General features: G+C 38.5%; 2 protein-coding genes across 2 annotated transcripts in view; both read right to left on the bottom strand.

The window, feature by feature from the left end:
• Positions 1–6,664: 6,664 nt before the first annotated feature.
• The window catches only part of TAAR5 (trace amine associated receptor 5), a 30,405-nt gene continuing 10,856 nt past the window's right edge, over positions 6,665–26,213 (bottom strand). The window contains exon 4 of the mRNA XM_039467706.2: positions 6,665–7,806. Coding sequence (XP_039323640.2) covers positions 6,746–7,759 — 1,014 coding nt within the window. The 5' untranslated portion in view covers positions 7,760–7,806 and the 3' untranslated portion in view covers positions 6,665–6,745. The remainder of the gene's footprint in view (positions 7,807–26,213) is intronic.
• On the bottom strand, positions 18,782–19,824 carry TAAR4 (trace amine-associated receptor 4). Its single transcript, XM_003932443.2, is given in 2 exon segments — positions 18,782–18,972; positions 18,975–19,824. Coding segments are annotated over 2 exon segments (1,041 nt in total).

Here is a 26,213-nt window from a genome sequence, read left to right as displayed (position 1 = left end):
AGACTCTTGGCTAGCCCCAGTATCAGAGTTTGGTCTCTGTGGGCTGTGATGAGCTCATAATTCAAAGCCCAAAGCCTAAATTCTATTGTGTTTAGAATCAGATTCTAACTCTGATTATAATCTATGAGGCTTTGCATAGTCTAACCCCTGCATAACTCTCTACCCACTACCTATTTTGTTCTCCCCTTCCTTGTCATGCTCCAGATGTATTCGTCCAATCCCAGCCCCTTGGCTACCCCCGCAGGATGCCTCAGGAGCTGTGCACAGACTATCACATTGTTGTGTTAGGTACTCAGGATATTTGCACAGGCTATGTCATCTCCTGGATCACTCAGTCCTCAGATCTTCACAGAGCTCGTTCCTTATGCAGGTCTCAGCTTTAATATCACTCCATCAGAAAAATCACGATCTCAGCTAATGTTGGTATCTCTTTTCTATCCTTTTGTTTACCTTGCTTTTCTATCATTTCCTTAGTTGTACATATCAGAATGCATTACAATCTTATTCATCTGTTAATTTTCTCATGTTTTAACTGTCTGTCTCCTAATGACATGTAAGCTCTAGGAGGTCAGGTACTTCCTGAAGTATCACTACGAGTAAATCAGATAGCTCGTACTGGTGTTTTATTTCTTTGTTCCTTTGGTAATATTTTACTTCGGTCACTTGAGTACACAAGTGAGTGAATAAATAAAATAGAAATCAATGCCCCAGAATTGGGATGATATATTAAATGTATTCTTCTTCTTTTTTTTTTTAAGTTCCTGGGTACATGTGCAGGATGTACAGGTTTCTTACATGGGTAAATGTGTGCCTTGGTGGTTTGCTGCACCTACCAACTCATTATCTAGGTATGAAGCCTGGCAAAATGCATTCTTTTTCTAGTTTTGTTTGTTTGTTTGTTTGTTTGTTTGTTTTTTGTGTGGCAGAGTCTTGCTTTGTTACCCAGGCTGGGGTACAGTGGCATGATCATAGCTCATTTCAGTCTCAGACTCCTGGGCTCAAGTATACTTCTGTGTAGCTGGGGCTATAGGCATGTGCCACCACGCCTGGCTAATGTGTGTTTTTTTTTAATTATTTTTGGAGAAAAGGGATCTCGCTTTGTTGCCCAGCTTAGTCTCAAACACCTGACTTCAAGCAATGCTCCCATTTTGGGCTCCTGAAGTGCTGAGGTTACAGATATGAACCACTGTGCCCAGTCTTAGATGCATTTTTAAAAGAATAAAATAGCTAAGCTGGCCTTATCTGAAGACTTGTTGAATGTGCCACTGAATTTCTTAACATCTAATGTTCAACAAGCCCTTTCATTCTCAGAGCCCAATCAATAAATCTCAACCATGGAAAACTATTTCAAAAGACTCACTCTCAGATGGTTTAAGTCTCAGCTCTTTTCTTTGCTGACTGTATGAATTTAGAACAACATTACTAACTTATCTGAACCTTGCCCCTTTGCAGAGATTTTTTGAATAAGCATTCAAGTTTAATAAAGGCAGGGTTGTTTTTTTTTTATAAAGTAGCTATTAGTTTGTATACTGCTCTTTTAGTTTAACTCCAAAGTATATTTTTCTACCTTTTATACCCATTGTGAAGGGACCTAAAACCCAGTTCAAATTCCACTTCTTTTTAAATTAAGTCTTTCTGGTTTTGACAATTTATGGAGCACTTACTATGTGCCAAGTACTATGACAACTGACTTATTCACATGATTATCCCACTTCATTTTCACAACACAATGAGGTAAGTGCTATTTTCTTATTTTATAGATGAGAAAACTGAGGCTAAGGAGAGGTAAGTAACTCCCCTAAAACACAGGAGATGGGAAGGGTCAAATCTGTAACCGGCCCAGCCTGTCTGGCTCCTTAGCCCTCGCTTTTGAATACTGGCCTCTACAAATAAGCCACAACTCCTTCCTATGGTCACTATAGCTCTTTGTTCTACCTCTGTTGAGAACTGATTTTATACTGTTTTGTTTGTTCTTATAGTTATTTCTAATCCACTGGACTGAAAGCTTTTTGGGTGCAGTGTTGACGTTTCTGGAATTTTGGATTCAACAGATTTTAGCAGCACACTCTGCACATAGAAGGTTCTCCGTAAACATAGAGAGGCTGATGAAAATCACATCTGAAGTATTTGAAGTAATATTACACTTCTTTGAACTTAAAGCCTGGGAGAAGGAATTTAGGGCCATGAACGCTGGACCTTTGGCCACATATGCAAGGCTTTGAGAGTGCCTGGGCCTGCTGTTCAGAACCCAGGTCCACAGTGGATGTCTAAGCCCTCCCTAAGAGGAAATAATTGAATAGGCATGCAGGAAAATATTTGTCCTTAAGAAAGCCTGCCCTGTGATTTCAGACTATTCCAGGATTACTGGCGTTTCCCCTCACAATACACTTAGGTGAGGTCAAGGTGTGGAAATTGAGAAAGGTCACTCTTAATGCTGGCAGGTACTTTCAATGTTAGGAAGACAGAAACGGAATAGGCAGAGGGCAGCATGGGACAGACACAGGGATTTTGCCTCTATTACCCGACCGTCCTGCACAACAACAGACTTTCAGTGCTTTGTGACAATAAACATTTATTTTTGCTCACGTTCCATGAGGGCTGCAGGGGGCGCTGCAGCTCTGCTCTAGCTGTGGGTTAATTGTCTGCTCTACTCGTCTGCTTGCTGTGGGACCCAGGCTAAAGGAGCAGCTCCGATTGAGACAATCTGTTCTCAGCGGTGAATGAAGTGTAAAAGCTGGACCGAACCACTCAATTACATTTAAAGCTTCTGTTTGAACACAGCAAGTGCCGCATCGGTCTGTGTTAATCGATCGAGGCAAGTCACATAACCAAGCCCCACATCAGTGAGTCTGAGACATTGGCTCCTTCTAAGAAAGCAGAGAGTGAAGGAAACCACAGTGGGAAAAGAGCATAAAATAGAGGTGGAGAGTGTAGAAAGCATACCTCTCAGTGGCAACATACGATAGGTGCCCAGGGCCAGATCTTAGGACAGTGAATCCATTCTCTTTGGTAGTCAGGCGTTTCTTCTACATTTCCGGCGTTGTAGCCATCAGAGTTCCAGAGACAAGGTATGCAGCCTACAAAGCTCTGCACAGGAGAATGGGCCTCATTCCCTCTCCCACTTTGCGGGCTGCTGTTAGTGTGACCTCTTGATTTTCAGAGCTTCAAAAAGTTACAGAACTAACTTTTTGAAGCAGCATGAATCAGAAGCAATACGGAAGGGCCCTTGCTAAGGAAATTGCCTTCCTCAGAACTTTTGTCCATCGATATGACATATAGGTCATACAGTTCTACTCATACACATACACAGCTGTTTCTACTCATACACACATACACTCAAGTGTGTTATGTACTTACACACGCTGTCAACTGGGATGAGCTATAATGTGGTTTGACTAAGTTGTAAGAAAACAATATAGTTAAGTTGAGAGGTCTTTGTAGAAAAATATAATGGTCAGGTTTATATAAAACAAGAAAGATGTATCATGAAATTTAAAACCATGCTGATACATTTAATGAAGCAGGAAATTTTTAAAAAGACCCCAAAAATTCTAAGCAAGCACGAAAGCACCAAGAAATGATTGTGCTTGCCAAGCAATCTTCCAGTGGGATTCTCTTGATAAAGATGAGTTTTTATTAGGCTTCAGACTTTCGGCAGTTAGTGGTGAAGTGTAACTGTCACTGCCTTCTGTTCACATCTGATCACAAAGCTTTCATACACCGAAGAACGCTCCAATGTTCACATTTAAAGGAGATTCTGAAATCAGGAGGTCCCTCAACTTATACAGGAAAAAATTCTATCTTTATATTTACTAATCTCTATGTGAAATTTTATCACTTCCTTCCATTTTAAATATAGACAAGACCACAGTGGTATCAGCACTACCTCTGATATTTGTTACCAATAGAAATTGTTTTATATCTCAAAATCGTTGTTGCAGATACTATAAAATTTCATTTATGCTCATTACTACTTTGAAATTATAGTAGTTTTATTGCACCTGACAGCAGATCTTGTTATTTCATGCTTTCAAAAAGAAACACACATATGATTATATCACAAATTTGACTATTTCTAAGATATTTATATAATTATATTTTAACAACTGGTTTTCTTTATCATTCCATGTTTTTAAAAAACCTTCATTCTGTCAAAAGTTTTCATCATGAGTAGGGATCTGTGGTTTTCACCAGAGTGTCAAAAAAGTCCATGGCACAAAAAATTAAGAACACTTGTCTTACATGTGGCTAACTTTGACTCAGCTAGAGAGAGTGAGTAAGGGTTATTATCACCACCGACACACTACTAAGATCTCAAGAGAATGTCATTAAGTACAGGCTTTCATTTGTCCAAGGACCTAGCCCAGTTTTCTGGGTGCAACAGATTTGCTTCTTAAATTCCGTTCTCCTATCAAAGAGGATGAAAGAGCTGAGCTTTAAATCCTGGAGTCGGGCACCTCCCCTCTCCACCCATCAGCTCACCCTTCCCTTTGTGGTTCCACTGAAGGTGCGATTCTAGTTCTCATTCTTCTCTGGTTCTTTGGTGATACAAACATTGTACCATGACATGCATGTCCATGTGTTTCTGTGATTCATTGAAAACTGAAGTCTCCTACCTGCTTTTTAGTGTTAGTCCTATTCACAGATTTATTCACTATCCAGGTTTCCCTCATATTTCAGAGAAATAGGAGACAGGTTAACAGCTTTCAAGTAGAAAGATAGGTTAAGAGCTTTTAAGTAAGACCAAGGTAGATTACCAAATCTTTGCGTGTCTCATCTGTGTGCCCTGTAAGGGTGATAATATCCACCTCTCAGGTTTATAGTCATTAAGTGAGATGCAGAACATCATACGTTCTCAGTAACTGTCAGTTCCTTCCCTTCTGTTCATTGGGGGCCTCTCTGGATAAGGCAGCCTTCTCCACCTAACAGGAAACAGTAGTAATATGTGCAAAAAGTAGAATCAGTTCTTTGTCCTGTGAAAGTGACTAGTTCAGAGCTCCACCTTGTGAAGCAGCAACGTCTCTTACTTCCAAGATAGAGACTGCTATGCCCAGTCGATTGGGAATGGGGGGCTTATTTCTAGAAAGGCAAGGGAAAAACGTGCTTTTTAAAGGAATGACTCACTTATAGGTTGCAAATTGTATTTATTGTTACATAAAAGGCACGTTATTTCTAGCATCTTACTAATGGAAAACTATGTATACTAGGATAAGTTTTAGTTTATAATTCATCGGTAATTTAATTATTTAATAATGCCTAAGAGTTAACAAAAAAAAGAAACTATAGTTAATTCCAAAGAAAAATTAAGTGCTAAAGAATACATAGAAAATATTTTCATGACAATTTTTTTTTAAATAAGGAAGAAAGTTTGGGGGTCAATATCACTTCTCTCTCTCTCCATAAATCTTTATATAAATAAATGGAATAAACCTATTTTAGTTAACTTCATTGACAAAATAAATTTTTACTCCTTTACTGGTTATTATTACATGTGAATGGTTGTTTTAAGTAATTTGTTTAATGGCTGCTTATCTGAGTATTGACAAATGAATTGCTACACTCCTTCCTTCATTGTCTAAGTTACGCATTGAGATTGATACACCTGCATCTATATCTATAGCTACACCTAACTGTGCATCTGTAGTTGAGAGGCTTTGAACTAATTTATAAATAAGTTTTTCAAATAAGCAATTACTAATTGAAAAACATCAGTAACTAATATAAAGGAACAGTGATTAGGGGCTTTAGGAAAATATTCAGAAGATAGGCAGGGTGTGCATAAAGGTGCCAGTGCCCTTATCAGTGATCGCTGCTGAGAAACCTTTGTTTCAATTCTGAGCAAGCAGGTGGCACAGGGGCTTGTTTCTACAAAAAACAAAAACAAAAACAAAAGCAAAAGCATGTCCCAGTGTCCCTGGGAAGATAGCAGCTCTAACTTGTGTGAGAAAAATTTAAAGGAAGAAATAATAAAATTGCAGGATATGGATAATTCTCATTTAACCAAATATTCCAAGTATTTTCAGGTTTAAATTATTCAAAAAGATAAGAAAAAACATTCCTTCAAGAAGATGATACTTTTACTGAGTGGTTATTACAATGGACAAACCTGACTGACAAATCTGCTTAGTGCTTGGGTTTTTAGGAGACAGATTCTAAAATGAACATTTTGAGAAAGAGACATTCTAAACACTTCATTATGATTATGAAATATGAAGTGAAACTATGATTCAAACTAGGTTTCCTAAAGTTAGATCACACCGTATTTTCACTTGAGAACACAGTAGAAAAGAAATAGTACAGACCCCTAATTTTAAATGGGCAAACTCTGTAGCAGCAGGAGGGAGAATTCAAAGATTGTTGAAATCTCTCCTGGCTGCTCTATGTGGCAGAACCAGTGTGAGAACTCAGAGAGCCAGACCTCAGTGCTCCGTTCCTTCCATCTTTGCATCTTAGTTGTTTCAAGGAAGCAATGAACTAGGAACCAAGTATGTGCACAGTGTTCCGGCTTATCCAGTGCATATTAAGATGATTTCATGTTCTCCTTTTCCTCCAATGCACTATGAAAACACTGAATGAGGGGGAAAGCTTCATCTCTTCCCAAATTAAGGAGCTTTTCTTTTTCCTCTGCTTAACCCATGCTGCCCTGGAAGCATGCTCACAAACTCAACACCACACAGCCCGTGGTCACAGGGCCACTCCTCCTTCCTGTGCAGTCCTACTCCTTGCCTTCATTTAGTAGAAGGACTCATTCTTGGTACAAATCAACAATGCGTGTATGCGATGAGAAGACCTTCCGACTCAGCATGAGTTTCAGTGCCTTTCTAAACCACTGGTAGGAAAACACGTAGATGATGGGGTTGCAGGCTGAGTTGAAGTAAGCAAACCAGATAAAGATGTCAAAGACCAGCGGTGGTGTGATAAAGTGAAGGAGGCTGTCGACCATTGTGTCTATGGTGAAGGGCAGCCAGCACAAGAGATATATGCCCATAGCAATGCCCAGGGTCTTGGCAGCTTTTCTCTCATGCTTGGCAGCCCCAGCCAGGCTTTTGCTCAATGTGGTAATCTGCTGAGCCTGCCTTGTAGCAACCACAAAGATCTTCACATACAAGCTGATCATAATAAGGCAGGGGACAAAGAACAAAGGGAAGTTTAACCAGCCCCAAAATTTATTGAGAAGTAGCTGGCAACTGCCCACACAAGGCATTTCTTCCAGCCACTGGCTGAGCCTTGTCTCTACCACATCTGTGTAGAGGAAGAAGGAAGTGTATGCTGCGGGCACCCCCCACCCTGCCAGGATGTACCTGAGGGCCACCCTCACTGTGAACTTGGAGGGATAGAGCAGGGGGTCACAGATGGCCCAGTGGCGGTCAATGGAAATGAAACAGAGATGGAAGATGGAGGTGAGGCAGAAGAGGGTGTCCAGGTATGTGTGCAGGCGGCAGAGGAAGTCCCCGAAGAACCAGCAGCTCTCCACTGAGCGAATGGTGCTGAGGGGCAGCACCAGCAGACCCAGTAACATGTCAGCCAGGGCCAGGGAGAGCAGCAAGAAGTTGGTGGGCGTGTGAAGCGCTTTGAAGTAGGACACAGCAAATGCCACAAATAAATTTCCTAGCACAGTAATCAGCATGCCTGCTGCACAGGCCAGGTAGATGACCAACTGGATGCCCAGAGGATGTACTGTCCTGGGGCAAGACCCATTCACCTGGTAGCAGAATGCCACAGGGTGTTCTTGAGTACTTTGAATGAAGACGGCTCTCATTTATGGTTTCTGTGCTTCCTCTCTCTGGGAACTGCCCACCTTGCTCACTGGGGGGCGAAAAAAAAAGTCTGCCAAACAATCACAATATGAAATGGAGTAAATGAAAGTACAATTTGGAAGCTAGTACAGTGTCCCTGGGTACTGAATCAAATGTGCCCTGAAAATCAAATGCAGCACGGTATTCAAGGTTTCATGAAAGTTTCTTCTGCTAGCCCTGGTTTATATGACTAGGAACTTTAAAACTAGTGTAGGTGATGGGGGGATGAAGGCAGCAAACTACCTTGCCATGTATGCACCTGTGCAATAATCCTGCATAATCTGCACATGCACCCCAGAAAGAAGGATGTAAGTTGAATGTTTCCTCAAAGAAACCCTGATTATATCAGTAAACAGTATTAAATAATAGAGGATATCTCTTACATTTTTTATAAGGTACTTCTGTCAAATGTAAAGTGAAATTTAAAGCAATAATCTGAACCAAGTGACCAATTAATTCTTGTTAATAAATTATTCCTTACAAAAAGTGTAACTTCTAGCTTCTCTCTTCAAGAATTACCTACATTGACAGTAAAATCAGCGGATTACAATTTTTAGTTACATGTCAACTCTTCCCAAGAGAATAATTCAGCATGCAAATATTAATATTTAAAAGAGCAGAAATTGCTCTACTTTAGTTTTAAATGTTGCACATTTTATGGTGATAACACAAAGTGTTTACGCGTCTTGATAGAACTATTCTATATGCAAAAGGACTTTATCTATTTAATATCTTCACATAATTCTGTGAACTACTAACCAAGTCCTAATATATTGAATTCAAAGTTTCCAAGCTACTTACACAGGTAGGAATCAGAATCCCTTCCTGGGAAGAAATGTTTCTGGGAGCAGGTGGACATAGGGAGTGTTGGAGTACTCTTCTGTTGGCCATAATGACAGATGTGCAGTTAATGATTTTATACTCTCAGTAGAAACTACTCCTCCATGTGCTATGATACAAATAAGCTGTGAAGAGGCACCGTGGGACCTAGTTTGCACTATTTGCAAGTCTCAGTTGTTTAAATTTCTTCCTCAATGCAGAATCACTTACCCTGACAATTAATTCGAGATAAAAGACACTGGATGTACATATTCTTTTTTAACTCTTCAGTTCTGGGATGTTTTGAAGGTATTCTTGCCTGCTGATGGTTGCTACATCTTCTCTAGTTTCATTTTTAGTGAGTTGCTTATTTCTCTCCTGCTTTAGGATTATTTGTGTACATTTCTCTCAACCTGAGAAATAGTTGAGAATAATTGATCTGAGTTTTTTGGTTCATGAAGGGGTGCTTTGTGATTTCCACATGGGATTCATCATTGTGTGTTTTTTGAGCTCTGTATTTTGTGATGGTGAAAGAAAGCATGGTAGATGAAACAGTTCCCCTGAAAGAAGAGTTAAATTCCTGTTTCATCCTTTCCTGTGCCATCACCTATTCTCTCCTTCTGAATACCCATTGGTAAGAGTATGTATAATTCCACCTGTGTAACTTGATTTCATGGGATATTATCAAGGAAAATAACATGTTGAATCATATTCTTCGTTCTGCCTCTTGATATCTTAGAAGCTGATATGCCTCTTTATAGTTACAGAGAAACCATTTCACAATATCAGTCAAACTAAAGTTGTAAAAATGACAGAATTCTAGAGGGGAAATCAAATTACATCTGCCAGAGGGGCCTGGAAGAGAAGGTGGGAGAAGTCAAAAAGAAGAAAGGAGGTTGCTATGCACCTCTCTTTTTTCTACAAATGCAGGGCTAAACCCAGTGTTTTCTAAAGCAAAGCTTCCTATAGCCTGGTGACTGCTGGAATCTTGCTTTTTGCCAACTTCGTGTGTGTGGAAATAGATTTCTGGCTCCAGAACTTAATCAGACCAAGGAAGGATATTGCATTACTCTGTACCTTGAAACCCCTTTACCTTAAAAGTCATAATCCACATATAATTGGCTAAGGAGTCCTATGACTTTATATTTTATTTGATCAAGAACCTGTGAAAAATACAAACAAATGTCTTGCAGCTGGAATAGGACTGAAGAAGAAAAGAGAGAAAAGTTTCTGGTTTTTTTTTATTGTTGTTATTTTTTATTTTTTGAGACAGAGTCTTGCTCTGTTTCTCAGGCTGGAGTGCAGTGGCACAATCTTGGCTCACTGCAACTTCTGCCTCCCAGGTTCAAGCAATTGCCTGCCTCAGCCTCCCAAGTAGCTGGGATTACAGTCACCGACCACCATGCCTAGCTACTTCTTGTATTTATTTTTAGTAGAGACAGGTTTTCACCACGTTGTTCAGGGTGGTCTTGAACTCCTGATCTCAAGATCCACCTGCCTCAGCCTCCCAAAGTGCTGGGGTTACAGGTGTGAGCCAACGTTCTCAGTCAGAGAAGGGTTTTTGTTTCTGGGATAGATTACATCAAACCTACTTAAATGGAATATGTAACACAAATGTATTTGAAAATGCAGAATTTTGCAGGCTCTTTCTTGCACAAGACAAACTATGCATGCTAAAGGGTATTCTGTGGGGCACTATTAATAGCAGTAAAAAATGGAAATAACCTGAATGTTCTCCAATAGGGGGATGGATTAAACAAACTAGGGTAAGTAGAGTACAATTCACACAATAAGGTATTTTTCAATCGTTAAAATTAATGATATAGTTCTATCGCTATTGACCAACATATATTCCAGTATGATCTCTATGTCTCAGATTACTTAACACCACTGTGTCCAGTTTTCCCATCTATTAATTGAATATAACATATTATCTATGTAACCATTTTGTTGTGAGTATTAGCGAGTTAAGATTCATAAAGTGCAGTCTCTGGCATGTAGAAAGCTGAGTTGGGTAGACAAGAGTTTGAATAGATATCTAGTACAGATAACTGTTAACTCTCCCAAGTTATTAGTCACACGAGAGACAAATGGAAAGTAATTGATTAGTCCCTGGACAAATTAACATTGTAAGAATGCAATGAATAAATCACTAACATAGTGTGACTTTTATCGGCAGCTTTTCTCCTAATACTCAGGTACTAAATCTGTTATGAGACATGGGGAGCAACCCATTTTGGAAGTGGTGCTGTTATTACATGATCATATATATATATATTAATAGAAAACCCTAACGGCTCCACAAAAAACTATTAGAACTAATAAATACTTTCAATAAAGTTGCAGGATACACAACCAACCTCTAAAAATCAGTGTTTCTATATATTAATAGCAAACTATCTGAAAAAGAAAATCAGGAAAGCAATCCTACTTACAATAGCTACAAAAAACTGAAATACCTAGGAATACATGTAATCAAAGAGGTGAAAGATATTTTCAATAAAAAATATTAAACACTGCTGCAAGAAATTGCAGAGGACACAAATAAATGGAAAGATATTCTATGGTCATGGATCGGAATAATTAATATTCTGAATAGTTAAAATTCTGAATAGTTAAAATGTTCATACTATCCAAAGTAATCTACGAATTCAATACAATCTTAAAATACCAGTAACATTTCTCAGATAAATAGAAAAATAATCCCAAAATTAATATGGAACCACAAAAGACCATGAATAGCCAAAGCAATCTTTAGTAAACAGAACAAAGCTGGAGGCATCATATTACTTGACTTCAAAATATGTTACAAAGCTATTATAACCCAAGTATTATGTTATTGGAATTAAAATAGATGCATGTACCAGTGCAAAAGTATATAGAACACAGAAATAAATCTAGGTACTTACAGCCAACTGATTTTTGACAGTCAAGAACACACATTGGGGAAAGGAAAATCCCTTCAATAAATGATACTGGGAAAATGTGACATTCACATGCAGAAAAATGGAATTAGACCCCTATATTTCATGGTATAGAAAATCAACTCAAAATGAATTAGTATATGTAATACCTGAAACTACAGCATAGGGGAAACACTTGATGACATTGACCTGATCAAAAACTTTTTAGGTAAGAACTCAAAAGTACAGGCAACAAAAGCAAACCTAGACAAATGGGATTGCATCAAACTAAAAAGCTCCTGTGCAACAAAGAAAGCAACAACAGAATGAAGAACAACTGTAGAATGGGAGAAAATACTTGCGAACTCTGCATCTGAAAAGGGGTAAGGAGCTTAAGCAGCTCAATAGCAGAAAAAGCAAATAATCCAATTAAGAAATGGGCAAAACACTGAAACAGACATTTCTAAAAAAAAAAAAATCAAAGACATACAAATAATCAATAGATATATTTAAAATGCTCAGCATCACTAATTCAAAGGTCCTCAACTCTGGGGCTTTATATTGGTACCAGTTCCTAATCCCTGGGCCATGGACCAGAGTTCCAAAATCATTTTGAACAAGGAATGGAGGTGGAAGTAGCATATGTCTTATAATGGCACTGATAATGGTACTTGTCTGTGGCCTGCCAGGAACTGGGCTGCCCAGCAGCAGGTGAGCAGTGGCAAGCAAGCATTACCATCTGAGCTCTGCCTGCTCTCAGATCAGTGGTGGCATTAGATACTCATAAGAGCACAGATCCTGTTGTGAACTGTGCATGCAAGGGGTCTAGGTTGAGTGCTCCTTATGGGAATCTAATGCCTGATGATTTGAGGTGGAGCAGTTTCATCTTGAAACCATCATCCCACAACCCCATTCGTGGAAAAATTGTCTTCCACAAAACTGATTCCTGGTGACAAAAAGGTTGGGGACTGCTGACTAATTAGCAGGGACGTGCATATCAAAATCACAATGAGATATCACTTTGTCCCAATTAGCATAGCTATTATTTAAAAATGCAAAAAGTAACAAATGCTAGCATGGATGCAGAGAAATGAGAACACTTATATACTGTTGGTGTGAATATAAATTAATATAGCCATTGTGGATAACAACAGGAGGTACCTCATAAATTAAAAAATTGAACTCCTATATGATCTAGCAATGACACTACTGGGTATTTATCCAGAGGAAATTAAGTCACTATGTTGAAGAGATAGCTGCACTCCATGCTTATTGCAGCACTATTCACAATAGCCAAAATTTGGAATCAACCTAAGTGGCCATCAATGGATTAGTGGATTAAAAAATATGGCATATATACAGAATTGAATACTAAATGGCCATTAAAAAAGAATGAAATCCTAATATTTGTAGCAACATGGATAAACCTGGAGGACATTATGTTAAATGAAACAAGCCAGGCACAGAAAGACAAATATCACAGTCTTAGCCATCGGTGGAATCTAAAAAAGCTGATCCAATAGAAGTACACAATAGAATAGTGGTTACCAGAGGCTGGGGAGTGTAGGGAGGAGTGGATGGTAAGGAGAAACTGGTGAATGGGTACTAAGTTACAGTTGGGAGAAACAAGTTCTGGTGTTCTGTTTCTCAGTAGGGTGACTATAATTAACAATATTGTATGTTCAAAACAACTAGAAGAGAGGACTTTGAATGTTCTCACCACAAAGGAATGATAAATGTTTGAGGTGATGAATATGCTAAATATCTTAATTTGGTCATTACGCAATGTTTGCATGTACCCCATTAACATGTACAATTATTATGTTTCAATTTTCAATAAAATTAAAAGAAGTTATGTTGCTGCTCTGGGAGAGGTTTTATTGGATAGAAGGGCCTGTGACCCTCCGAGGTAGCACAAGAGTAATGGGGATCCAGGAGGCAGTTTCAGAAGAGCAGAGAGGAAGCACAGAGAGGATGGTTGTGAGACTCACAAGAAGAGCATATGCCCAGGGGTCAGGAGGCTTGAATTAATCTCCCGGTGCATCTGACTGAGTCCGACGGCCTTGAGCCATTCTTGGTTCCAGTGTCCTTATATTGCCTTTCCTAGTCTCATTTCCCACTTTGTTCTATTTTTATTTTTTTATAAACATACTTAAAAAAACAATCTGGTCAATTCTCTTTTTCTTGTATACATTCATGTAAGTCATTCTAAAATCCTTTGGAACAAGAGGCAGAAGTGGATGTAACATGTATCTTAGAGTTATAATGAATTCTTGGAACCAGCATTACAAATTCAAGGAATATATCCCAGGGAGATGATCACACAAGACAAATTATGCATGCTAAAGGATATTCAGTGGAGCACTATTAATAGCAGTAAAAAATGGAAATAACCTGAATGTTCTACACTAGGGGATGGATTAAACAAACTATGGTAACGATAGTACAATTCACACAATAAGGTATTTTGCAATCATTAAAATTAATGATATAGTTCTATTGCTGTTGACCAATATATTCATGACAGTTTGCTGAGTAAAACAGACAGATATCAAAAGACATAAAGCAAAATTAGCAAAATCGATCTCTGTGAGTCCATATATTCAAGGAGAGAGTTGACAGCCGATCTCTGGTTGGTTTTGGAATTACCTCCTTCGTTGTATTTTTCTGGAGTACTTGAAGTTTTATTTTGTTCTTTGTGATAAGCCTGTATAACTTTTACTGAACGGAAAAAAGTCTATATTTGTAGTTCAAGAAAGAAGAATGGGTCTTGGGCGTGCTCAGATATTAAACTTTGTCCCAGGCCCCCTAACCAGTGGCAATATAGTCTTTGTACCATTAGCTGTGCATGGAATCTGCTAGAGAAATATCCCAGACTAAAAATTAGTCTTGATAGCCTAGCTCCTTCTGATTTTGAATACACCCATGCATACTTGGGAAATTTTTATTTTTCATAAGCATTTGAAAATGTTTCATGGCATATTTAGAAATTGTTACTTAATTCTTGTTTATGGTCTGGAGTGTTACTATCAAATTCTAAAAACCAAATTTATTTTCCAATTACCGACAACTTTAACAAAATAAATTATAATGAGACTGTGCTAATTATGATAACCTGAGATTATGAAGCTAGATGGAAGTGCTCTTAGTACAAGCTCAAACTGGCATACCTGACTCAGGTTCAGAGACTCTCTTACTGTAGCATGTTGTCTATGGACAGCCTTTGCCTGCCTTTGACAGCACACAGGACAGAATAGTTCTTGATTCCTCAAAATCTGTCTGATACGGTTTGCTTCTGTGTCTCTACGTAAATCTCATGTCAAATTGTAACCCTTAGTATTGGAGGTAGGGCCTGGAGAGAGGGGATTGGATTATGGGGGTAGATTTCCCCTTTGGTGCTGTTCTCTTGAGAGTGAGTGAGTTATCACGAGATCTGGTTATTTGCAAGTGTGTAGCACCTTCCTCCCGCCTCTTCCTCCTGCTTCAGTCATGTAAGATGTGCCTGCTTCCCCTTTGCCTTCTGCCACAATTGTAAGTTCCCTGAGGCCTCCCCAGTCGTGCTTCCTGTACAGCCTACAGAACCACGAGCCAATTAAACTTCTTATGTATAAGTCACCCAGCCTCAGGTATTTCATTATAGCAGTGCAAGAATAAAGTAATACACTGTCTTTTCAATCATTCACAGAGATTTTACATTTCCAGTTAGAACTATAAATAACATTTAAACATGATAAAAAGCTATTAGCAAACTTTCTGAATGAAAATAAAGATAAATTTTCAACAAAACTCACATTTGAATGCATGTATAGCTCAATCCCTTGTTTCATGTTTTAGAACTACTTAGCCTTTATAAGGTCTATTCCACTTTTATATGGAAAAATCTTTTCCATTTAAGAAGTGGCTTTTAAAAATCTTTGAGAGAAAAATATTAATAATGTTAAGAATGTGTTGGCTGTTTCTCATTTGCAAAGCCCACTGAGCCCCTCAGCAACAGAGGTGGTTTATTGTTTTTGTTTTGTAGATTAGGAAGTGAAGGCTCACAAAGGCAAAACAAGCTGTCCAAGCTCATTCACTGAGGAATTGGCCAGGTTGGAACTTGGGTCTGTTTTACTCCAAAACCCACGCCTTCTCTACTTACTATACCTCAAAAAGATGCGAGTCTTGAACAATCGCCTTTCCATCTTTGCAACAATTTCATTCCCTCTTATCCACAAATAGCTTCCGCTGAGTACCCCGGGTCTTGTTAGTTGAGTATTGAAAAGAGACATGATTAGGTTTTGAAAGCATCATTCTATGGTAACAGAGATTGGGCTGCTGCCATGAAGTGGACCTTACAATGTCTACTGCAGTGAGATCGTTAGACAGACTGTCCAGGAAACCAGTTCCTATTCCTATATATTTTCTTCCAGTCTTCTTCCCTTATATAAGCCAATCGATTATCTCAAAGGTCATTCAAGAGCCCACATGGGTCATTTTTACAATGCAGTATGAGAGACTGAAGCAGCTAATACATGGTATATGTAGTTATTTCCTAGCTAGGTATAGTCCTAGAGAAGTAGTGTCATCTTGTATTTTATTATACATTATATTCATACTGAGTTTTTTCATTTGCATCTATTCGTTCATAGGTCTGTCTATTAGAACCAGAACATTATAATTTGGTAGGGAGAAAGACAGTTAAAATCTAGTCTTGGACTCAACGTCATTGGTTATAGGATAAATGCAAATCAAAGCTACAATAAGATATCATCTCACCCCAGTTAAAATGGCTTGTAAAAAATGCTGGTGAGGATGTGGAGAAACGGGAACCCTCGCACACTGTTGGCGGGAATGTAAATTAGTAAAACCACTACAGAGAACAGTTTGGAGGGTCCTGAATAAACTAAAAATAGAGCAACCACAGAATTCAGCAATTCCACTGCTGGGTATGTATCAAAACATCTCATGTACCCCATAAATATATACAACTGCTATGTACCCACAAAAAGTTTTTTTAAATCAAAAAGATATAGTATTGAAAATGTTCATCTATCTTAACGCCTCCCACACACTGAATGGACCAAGTTGAGCCTTTGAGCAGAGCATGTTAGGTGCTCCCCAGCATCCTTGTGACTTCTCCTAGTTCAGCATGGCTGAACTTTTTCTGTTCCCACACAGATATCTTGCTGTTTCCTTTATTTGACTTATGGTAATGAGTCGTGCTGTGACAACTTAAGCTGAGAACTGCATCTCCCAGAATCTCTTTCTGGATTTTATTCCAGGTTAGAGGAATGTTTGTGAGATTTGGAAAGCAGACGTGAAGCTGTGGCCATTCTCCTGAGGTTGTTCACAGGAAGATGCTATGATGGACAGAGAAAGCTGATGCGTGTCCTCTCAGCCTCTCTCCCTGGCCTAGCTCCACTCCACTCTCAACTCTCCTTCCTGTCTGCTGACATTGCTAAGCAACAGTGGTCCCAGGTCTACCACTGAACTCCTGGGTAAGGACCACAGAGCTGTAGCTACCCGGGGGCAACAGCTCACCACAAACTTTGCCACACACCCCGCCTTTGCAGTTTCACTTCAGTGGGTGAAAGTACTGGCTCAAACTTGCTTCCTCATGCTGATCTTCAGGAAGTTGGCTTAGTGACCCCTTCGCTGATGCTCTAACTCCACTTTCCCAGCTTTTCCTTGACTCTAATAGAGGTTCTGGTTCCCTTATCAAACCTGATGCGACAGTCCTTTGGTCAAAAATGCAGGCAGTCTTTCCACAACCCCATGCCAGGCTACATTTTCCTCTGCCACGCTCTCTTGGCTTCTTGTGCCTGGCTCCATCATAATACACATTACCCTGTAGTGTAACTGAGCGGCTATGGTGTCTCTTATGAGGTCGAAATTCCCTTGAGGCCAGGGTTTAAGTTATATCTATCTCCAAACCACAGGCATTTAGAGCAACACTTGGCACATAGTAGGTTCTCAATAAATGTTCAATGAACTGAGTGGCTTTTAATATGGGGAGCAAGTATCATGGAAGTCACCATTCCCCCTGAGATAATGGCTACTCTGCTCAACTTAGATGAGTACTGGGAAGAGATTTGGTTTAGGAATGAAAATGGCTGCTTCACTCTCCTTGGCCTAGCCTGGGAAGAGCACATGGAGCTGTTTTGAGAAACAATTGAGCTGATGTTTATGGACACCCTTGTAAAGTTCAATGTGTGAGGATAATAAATATGTGTACACACACAAGCAATGACATAGACACATCCCAGCATATGTACACAAAAGCTGCCTACATACATAGATCAAAGTGTATACTGGGAGAAAGAATATTTTCCTAAACTCTATATTCATTTATCTCATTTAGCAAGACAGTCCAATTTTAACAAATACTGCAAATCTCATATCAATTCTTTCTGAAAAGGAGTTTAAGCCAAAATCAATAAAATTGGAAGTAACTACAACTGTCTGCATTTCTCTCCCCTTCCATGTCACTAGCATGCTTCATAACTCAGGTTTCCTGTATGCCTAGGCTCTCTCCCACTCCCCTAACAAGGATTAACAATCTCAAGATTTAGATTAAACTCAGGCCAGGCGCAGTGGCTCACGCCTGTTATCCCAGCACTTTGGGAGGCCTTGGCAGGAAGATGACAAGGTCAGTAGTTCAAGACCAGCCTGGCCAACATAGTGAAACCTCTTCTCTACTAAATATACAAAAATTAACCTTAGCCAGGCATGGTGGTGTGTGCCTGTAGTCCCAGCTACTAGGGAGGCCAAGGCAGGAGAATCACTTGAACCCGGGAGATGGAGGTTGCAGTGAGCCCAGATTGTGCCACTGCACTCCACCTTGGGCAACAGACTAAGACTTCATCTCAAAAAAAAAAAAAAAAAAAAAAAAAGATTTAGACAAACTCAGATATACATGGCTGTCAATGATTGTGGAAACCAACTTTGCTTTTGCATCTGATGTTTTCAAGTTAAAGTGAGAAAATCTCCATATGATTTAAGCCAAAGGAGTAAAATTCTAGATCCGTAATTTGGAATCTCAGGAGTCAGCAAGGCTTGGGAGAGATTCTTTTTATTGGAGTTGTCTTTCTCGAAAGCCCCAGAAAGGGCCACTTTAGTAACTTTAGTACACCTGGAAGGCTAGCTCTATGACTCCTACCTAGATGTTCATTACGCCACCTAGAAGTATCTCCTTATCCAGTCAATCCATGCCCCTACTTGTGTGGAGAAAGGGCATCCAAGATTCCCCACCAGAAAAGAGTCCTACTGAATGAGGAACACAGCTTAAGCATGGGCAGGAAACAGGCTTAGGGTGGAAGAATCAGGGCAGAAGATCCTGCCTGTGACAATCATCCTCAATGCCTTGCGAAACCAAGGATAAAACATGCCATATATAATGGGATTGAAAGTGGAGTTGAAATAGCCTAGCCACAGGAAGACATTGTACAGATCTTCAGGGGTTGTAAAATTAATGAAGGATCTGTGATCGTCAAGACAAAGAAGGGCAGCCAGCATAACATGAACACTCCCATGACTATGCCTAAGGTCCTGGTGGCCTTGCTTTCTTTTTTAGAGGATGCCTTTTTTTTGCTTTCTGACCCAGCCTGTTTAGTCCTAGAATCTGTGCTGATTTGCTTAGCATGCTTTCTGGCTACTGTAAAAATGTGTATGTAAATTCCCACCATGATTGTCCCAGGGAGAAAGAAAGCTATAAAGGATGCCAGTACCCCCCAGAGCTTATTAAATATTAGCACACACAAACCTGTGCAGTCAATGGCTGCAATGAACTCTTCTGCACCAATTATGTTTAGTTTTGAGAATACCAGGCCAAAGGCAAAAAGGATGGGGAGGGACCAGCTGATGAGTAGAAAGAGTTCTATGACAGGCATAGTAATTCTGGTGACATATTGCAACGGGTCGCAAACAGCATAGTAGCGGTCGACGGAGATGAAGCAGAGGTGAAAAATGGAGGTGGTGCAGAGCATGATGTCGCAGCAGCTGTGGACTTTGCAAAACAAGTCTCCAAAATACCAGCAAGACTCGATGGATCTGATCATACTGAAGGGCATGACCACACAGCTCAGCAAAAAGTCAGTGGTGGCCATGGAGAGGATCAGGAAGTTGGTTGGGGAGTGGAGCTGCTTGAAGTGAGCAATGGAAATGATCACGACCATGTTGCCCAGCATGGTCATCACTATAGCCCCAATCATGACCAGGTACATGGCCCAGACACTCGGCACTGGCCTCACATTTCTAGGGCACGATTTGTTAACTGAACTAAAGCAAAATTGTACTGCTGGGGGATGCCGAGGGTCAGGAAAATTCATTGTCTTTGTCTCATGGGTGCTATGAATCTTGTTCAAAAGTGCTGCGTTCCTCTCAGTTCTGTGTAAGAAAGACACAGTAAAGCAATACAAATCACCAGCAGCACAGCTTTTTTCAGACGCCAAACTAAGCCTGCATGTACAATCCAACTACAAATTCCCTACTGACCAGGAGCTCTGCTTCCCAAAACGTTGCATGCATACACGTCACCTAGGAATCTCTTTAAAAACATTCATTCTTATTCTGGGGTAGGGCTGAGAGTCTGCATCCAAGCTCTCAGAAGATGCCAGTGTTGTCAGTCCAAGGACCACTCCTTGAATAGGAAGGGACTAAAGAAAACTGGATTGCTATTAGGTCATTGCTATTAGGTCATCATCCTCTCAGTAATAAGGTGAATGCATGTTCCAGTTGCCCTAATATTAACCTCACTCAGGATTCCAAATCCGTAGGCAGATTGAGATTTTCTTGTCCCACTTACATTGGACATTTTTTAAACAATAAAAGCCCCTCAAGGATGACCAAAAACTGTGAACTATTATTTAATGTTTAGCCTGACAATAATTATGATCTGAAGATTATGCTGATGCTTCTTTTTTAATTTTATATGTGGGCATTTGCCAATAATGCTTTCCATCTTGCCACTTACGACATGCTATTCAATTAAGGAAACATTTCTCTCTCCAATGCGGAGAACGACATAGTTTTTAGAGTTTGAGCTCTATTATGGCAAACTAAAAATATACTAAGGATCACAAAGTTATATATGAATAATCAAAAATATAAAGAAAAAATCCACAAATAACAGATTCTACAAATCTGTGGCTTATCTTCTTTCATTTAGCAGCTGTATTCATGAATTCAAATTCAAATTGAAGTCCTCGCCCACTGTTTTTGTCTTATATCTGTAACAAATGTGATATGTGTCAATGCTCATTGTTTAATCTATCATTTTGTATAATTAGTGCTGTTGCCCTTATAATATGAAAATAATGGGACTGACCCACCCAGAGTATGACATGGTTGGATTTGTTTTTCCAGTGCCAGAACTGGATGTGTAATTCTGGGAACCGAAGCGATCTAAGGCCAGTCAAAATGGACTCTGGCCTGAGAATAGGCTAAAAACTCAGTGGTCTTTTGGGAAAATGAACCCACAAACACAACCTCACTGGATTTAATTGAAAAAGACATTAATAAAAATACAAGCATCTTTAAAAATACCATTTTCACTATTTGCTATAATAGCTTAGCAATTTTTTCCAATATCTGTGTATTATTTGAAATGCTAACTTTATGACATATTTTATTTGCTCTGGATATGGTAGCTTGATTTCTCAATTTTTTTCTTTAGAGATTAAAAAAAAATACCAGTCACATGTTAAACAATTAAGTTGTATTTGAAAAACCAAGCCATAGGAAAATAAAATGTAAGAAGAACAAAGATGTGTTCAGCTCCTTTATAAGTGCAGACTAGCAATCAGAATACACAGCATACATTGTTTGATTCCTTGCCACTTTGCTTCCAAAGCTCTAAAAGTCTGCAAATTATCGAATCTTAATATCGAACACTTTATTTAATAAGCTAAATTTAGCTTGCTCTTTATCTCCTTTGCATTTGTGATTTAAAAACTTTTCCTCAATTCTTTTAAAAATCAATCTTTAAGATAGCTAATAAGTACAAAGTCACTTCAGCATTTGCCATTATATATTCAAATAGAACATTGCCCGTACAAAACTGTATATTTCATTATATAGTTTTAAAAATTTTAAATTCCATGTTTGAAAACCTAATCACTGAAAGAATATAGTTTAACCTCCTCGGTTTGTAAAGTGAATTATTTATTTATTTGAAAAACATGGCAGGAAACAATTTCTAGAAATTAACAGTATCACTCATATATTACAGTTGCACATACTAGGGAAATGGTTAAATATTTAAGTGTGAGATTAAGACAAGAAGATAGGGTAAGACACACATATATTTTAAAAATTATTACATGGGTTAATTGTTAAGGTAATGTCAAAGATAAGAATAATTTCAAACTCCTATCTTAAGTCTTGGCAAAAAGTTAGGAAAACAAGCAACTAAATGCAAATATGACTGCTGGCTTGCTGATTCGCTAAAGGGAAATGATTATGAAATTAAATCAAGTTGTAGTTTTGTTTATTATTTAAAACTTAACAGAATAGAGATTCCTTTTCTTTGGAGATTCACCTTCAGAAAAGAGATACGGTATTTTTTAAAAAAAACAAATAAAATAAACTTAAACGCTTTATGGCATCTCACTTTTATCATGGAATATTATTGTAACTTTTTCTCTTTTTTAACAGTAACATTTTCCCAATCATAAGCAACAAAGGGCTAAATTAATTACAGCATTGCAAACAACCACCTATGGAAATTATTAGTTATTTCTTCTAGGAAGTAGAAAGAAACATTTACTGACAATTCTGGAGAGAAGAGCAAGAATTGCATAGTTTTTTAGTTCAAATGTAGTTCTTTAAGAAAGAAGACTGTAGACTAATAAAGCATAAACAAGAACTCTGAAATAATTTTGAAAATGTAAATAATTATAGGCATTTCAAGGAAAAGGGTATTTATGGATTAATTTTTTTCTCCAGTACTAGAACCCTGAAGGTATATTAGTGTATATGTATTTCCCTCAAATAAGAAAGAGGAAATATAGCTCAACTAGTTCAGCAATGCATTGTAAATAAATGGAAAATACTAGGAGAGGACATATCATATCTGCTTTATCAGGCATGATTTTTCCCTTCTGGTTACGTAGCCTAAATACTCTACTTCTGCAGCCATTTTCACAAAAATAACGATTTTATCTTACTTTGATAGATCTCACCCATACGATTGTGGCACAGGTAAGGGAAATTATTGGTAAATGAGATTTAAGAAAGATTTGCCATGGGTCTTCCTTTCATTGTTTCTTTCAAATCTCGGTAATTTAAAAAAGATGACCCAGATTTATTTTTATGGTTCAGTATTTTAAGAGGGATATCTTTCAACATGCAAAAATAGCAAACAAAGAAAATAAACCTATCTGATTTTTTTCTGTCCTAATATTCTCCTTCGGCTTGTCAAAATTTGGCTAATTAGGTTGGTGAAATTAACACCATTGAAAGGTGAGTTATCCACTATGCTATAGTTTCTTACCAAGGAAATCTGCACTGTGTGCTCTTGTTGTCTGCCCTGCTCACTTCCTAGAAACTTGGGGCCATACTCTTATAGGTAGGCTCCTAGCAGGCTGTGCTGTTATCAGTATTTATGCCTAAAATATGCCTCTTGGGGCAGTGTCCTTTGTCCTGCTTTTGACAAGCGTGTCTTTTCACAACCTTCAGTGTGCTGCCAGCAAGAGATTATACTGAGTCACCAGAGAAATGGCCCTCAGAGGGAGCATCAGTTCGTGCAAACATTGCTGTGACCTCAGAGGGACATCACAGACTAGCCTTACAGGCAATTCTCCTGCCTCATCCTCCTGAGTAGCTGGGATTACAGGCACGTGCCACCATGCCCAGCTAATTTTTTGTAGTTTTAGAAGAGACGGGGTTTCACCATGTTGGCCAGGATGGTCTTGATCTCTTGACCTCGTGATCCACCCGCCTCGGCCTCCCAAAGTGCTGGGATTACAGGCTTGAGCCACCGTGCCCGGCAGGAAAAAGAAAATTTAGTTGAAATCCAACCCATGCTCCATCCACTTATTACCAAATGCTAGCTGATGCATTCATTCCATGAAGTCTTTAATCTCTAGTGAAAGTTTAATTCATTTATATCTTTTCTTTTTCCTGCCATGCACAAGTCAGTGATATTCCTTTACACTGCAGTTCTTTTAAGTTGATAATTTTTCGGATAAAGGTCCTAGCCAAAGCTAAATGCAAAACAATGTTTCAACATACTTGGATGAAAAAAGGACTCTTCATCACCATGAAGGTATTTTCATGATTACTGGGGAAGACATTTCTTTTAGTGTGCCATAATTTCAGGCACTAAGCTTCAAGGAGTTTCCATTGATAATTTTATTATTCATCAACACTACAAAGTTGTTTTGCTTAAATAATACACAACACTTTGGAGAACAGAAAAGCTTTTTTATTTTTATTTATGTATTTTTTGACATAGTCCCTCTCTGTTGCCCAGGCTGGAGTGCAGTGGCATGATCTTGGCTCACCGCAACCTCCGCATCCCAGGCTCAAGCAATTCTCCTGCCTCAGCCTCCAAGTAGCTGAGATTACAGGTGCCCAACACCATGCCCAGCTAGTTTTTGTATTTTTAGTAGAGACAGCATTTCAGTTTCACCATGTTGGCTATGCTGGTCTCGAACTCCTGACCTCAGGTGATCCGCCTGCCTCAGCCTACCGAAGTGCTGGGATTACAGGCATGAGCCACCACTGCACCCAACCCAAAGCTTGTTCTTATAGAAATAGAAACAAATTATTCATATTTAAATCAGCTAGTAAGGACTAACTTTATTATATCCTCTTAGGATATTCTCCATGAAATTAAATGCCTTTGTGAATGGGGATGGCTGGAAAATGTTGGATTTCCTTTATGTACTCATTTTGGTTTGTCAAACTTTTCTTTCCAAATTTCTGTCCTAATTACTTCATAGTATATTTTTTATAAATTTGTATTGCTTTAGTCAGGGGCCAGTCAAGAGAGTAGAAAGAAATAATTTTTATTTCAACAGAAATAAATTAATTTAGAAAATTATTTTAAAATACATTTGAAAACTTAAAGAGCAAACAGCATTTGTAAACAAACAAGAAATAAACCAAAACAAACCCTGCTGAGGTCACTACTAATAGTAACTGTAGAAGGCATCTACCCCTCTAGACTGGGGAAAGAAGTAGTGGTTGGATTATCAGAACCTAGAAGCACAGAACAGGGGCCCCTCAGAATGTGTTCTGACTTCTGAGGTAAGGATGCTACCCGGATACAGCTGGTTCCTCGGGAGCTTGGAAAGAGTCCTCTTATAGAGGCAAATTATTATTATTATTATTGTTGTTGCTTAAATTATTTTCCATAAGGAGCTGGTTCATTATAGTTTACAGTTTGAGAATAATGTGAACATTTACATGCCTTGCTTGAGGGAGAAGATCTATTAATGGCTTTACATATTTGACCAGGTCCAGGTCCAGGAAAGAACTCAAATGTTTCAACGGTATTTGGCTAAATAAAATGATTTTGCATGAAGATGACTCCTCAATTCTCTCCCAGCCTGACAGCTTAATGCACAAGCTCTGAACTCACCAGTCGGCCACCAGGAGGAGCTGCTCTGACAGCAATGCTGGAGCTCCATGGAGAATAAAATGACTCCTGGAATTCCAGGATTTCATGATTTCTAAAAGTAGGAACAACACAGGTTAATTTGTAAAAGGAAAAAAAGTTACATGCTTTGGACATGAAAAAGGCATGGTCTTTTCTTGTGATTACCATACAAGTAAACCACTCTTAACTGCTCATCCCCAAAGAAGAAGAAAGTAATATAGAATACAGGTAAAAGAACAAAGTAAATAAAGGGTAAAGTAAAAAAAAAAAAAAAAAAAAAAAGAGAGAGAGAGAAGGAAGAAGGAAGGAAGGAAGGAAGAAGGAAGGAAGGAAGAAGGAAGGAAGGAAGGGAGAGAGACAAGGAAAGAAAGGAAAAAGCACACCAACCAGACTAACAGGTACTCATAAACTGAAGGCTTGAATTTTTAATAGGATTTTTTCTCATACACTAAATAACAAATACATCTGAATAAAATGCAAAATTCAAATGATTTAAATAACATTTCTTTTACTTTATTGACCAAAAGCCTTGCAAAGCATAGGTTCATTTGTCCACATGTTTTATTTTCTCTCATCAGAATGCAGATAGCTAGAGGACGGAGTTTAATCCTGGTTTACCATTGCGTTCTGTGCTATATCTCCCTTGGTGGGCAGCAAGAAATATGTATTGCATTCAATCACAGAAGAAGCAGTGATATAATGCAAGCATCTTGTATTGCTTTTTAAAACTGCTTGTATTTTTATTAATGTCTTTTTCAATTAGATATGGTGAGGACGTGCTTCTGGGATTGAATGCAATACATATCGAAAGAAACCAACAACCACAGAATTTACTAATGCATTCCCATAAAGAAATATGTTTGTGGATATTTATTGTAACATTATTTGTTGTAGCAAAAGATCAGAAACAGTAGGGTAGTTAAATAAATTAGTTAAATAAATTAGGATACTTCCAAATAATAGAATCTTCTGTAGACTTTTCAAAAAATTTGTCTGGTCTATGTTTACTGACATGAAATGAACCTCTAATATGTGATAGTATGTAAAACAACCAAAATTCAAATTAGCATATATAATATTGATAATGTTTAAGAGAATTTAATTGTTAAAATA

The sequence above is a fragment of the Saimiri boliviensis genome, chromosome 4 (genome assembly GCF_048565385.1).
Source record: "Saimiri boliviensis isolate mSaiBol1 chromosome 4, mSaiBol1.pri, whole genome shotgun sequence".
Taxonomy (NCBI): domain Eukaryota; kingdom Metazoa; phylum Chordata; class Mammalia; order Primates; family Cebidae; genus Saimiri; species Saimiri boliviensis.
Note: the sequence above shows the minus strand (reverse complement) of the source record. Positions and strands in the feature narration are given on the sequence as shown.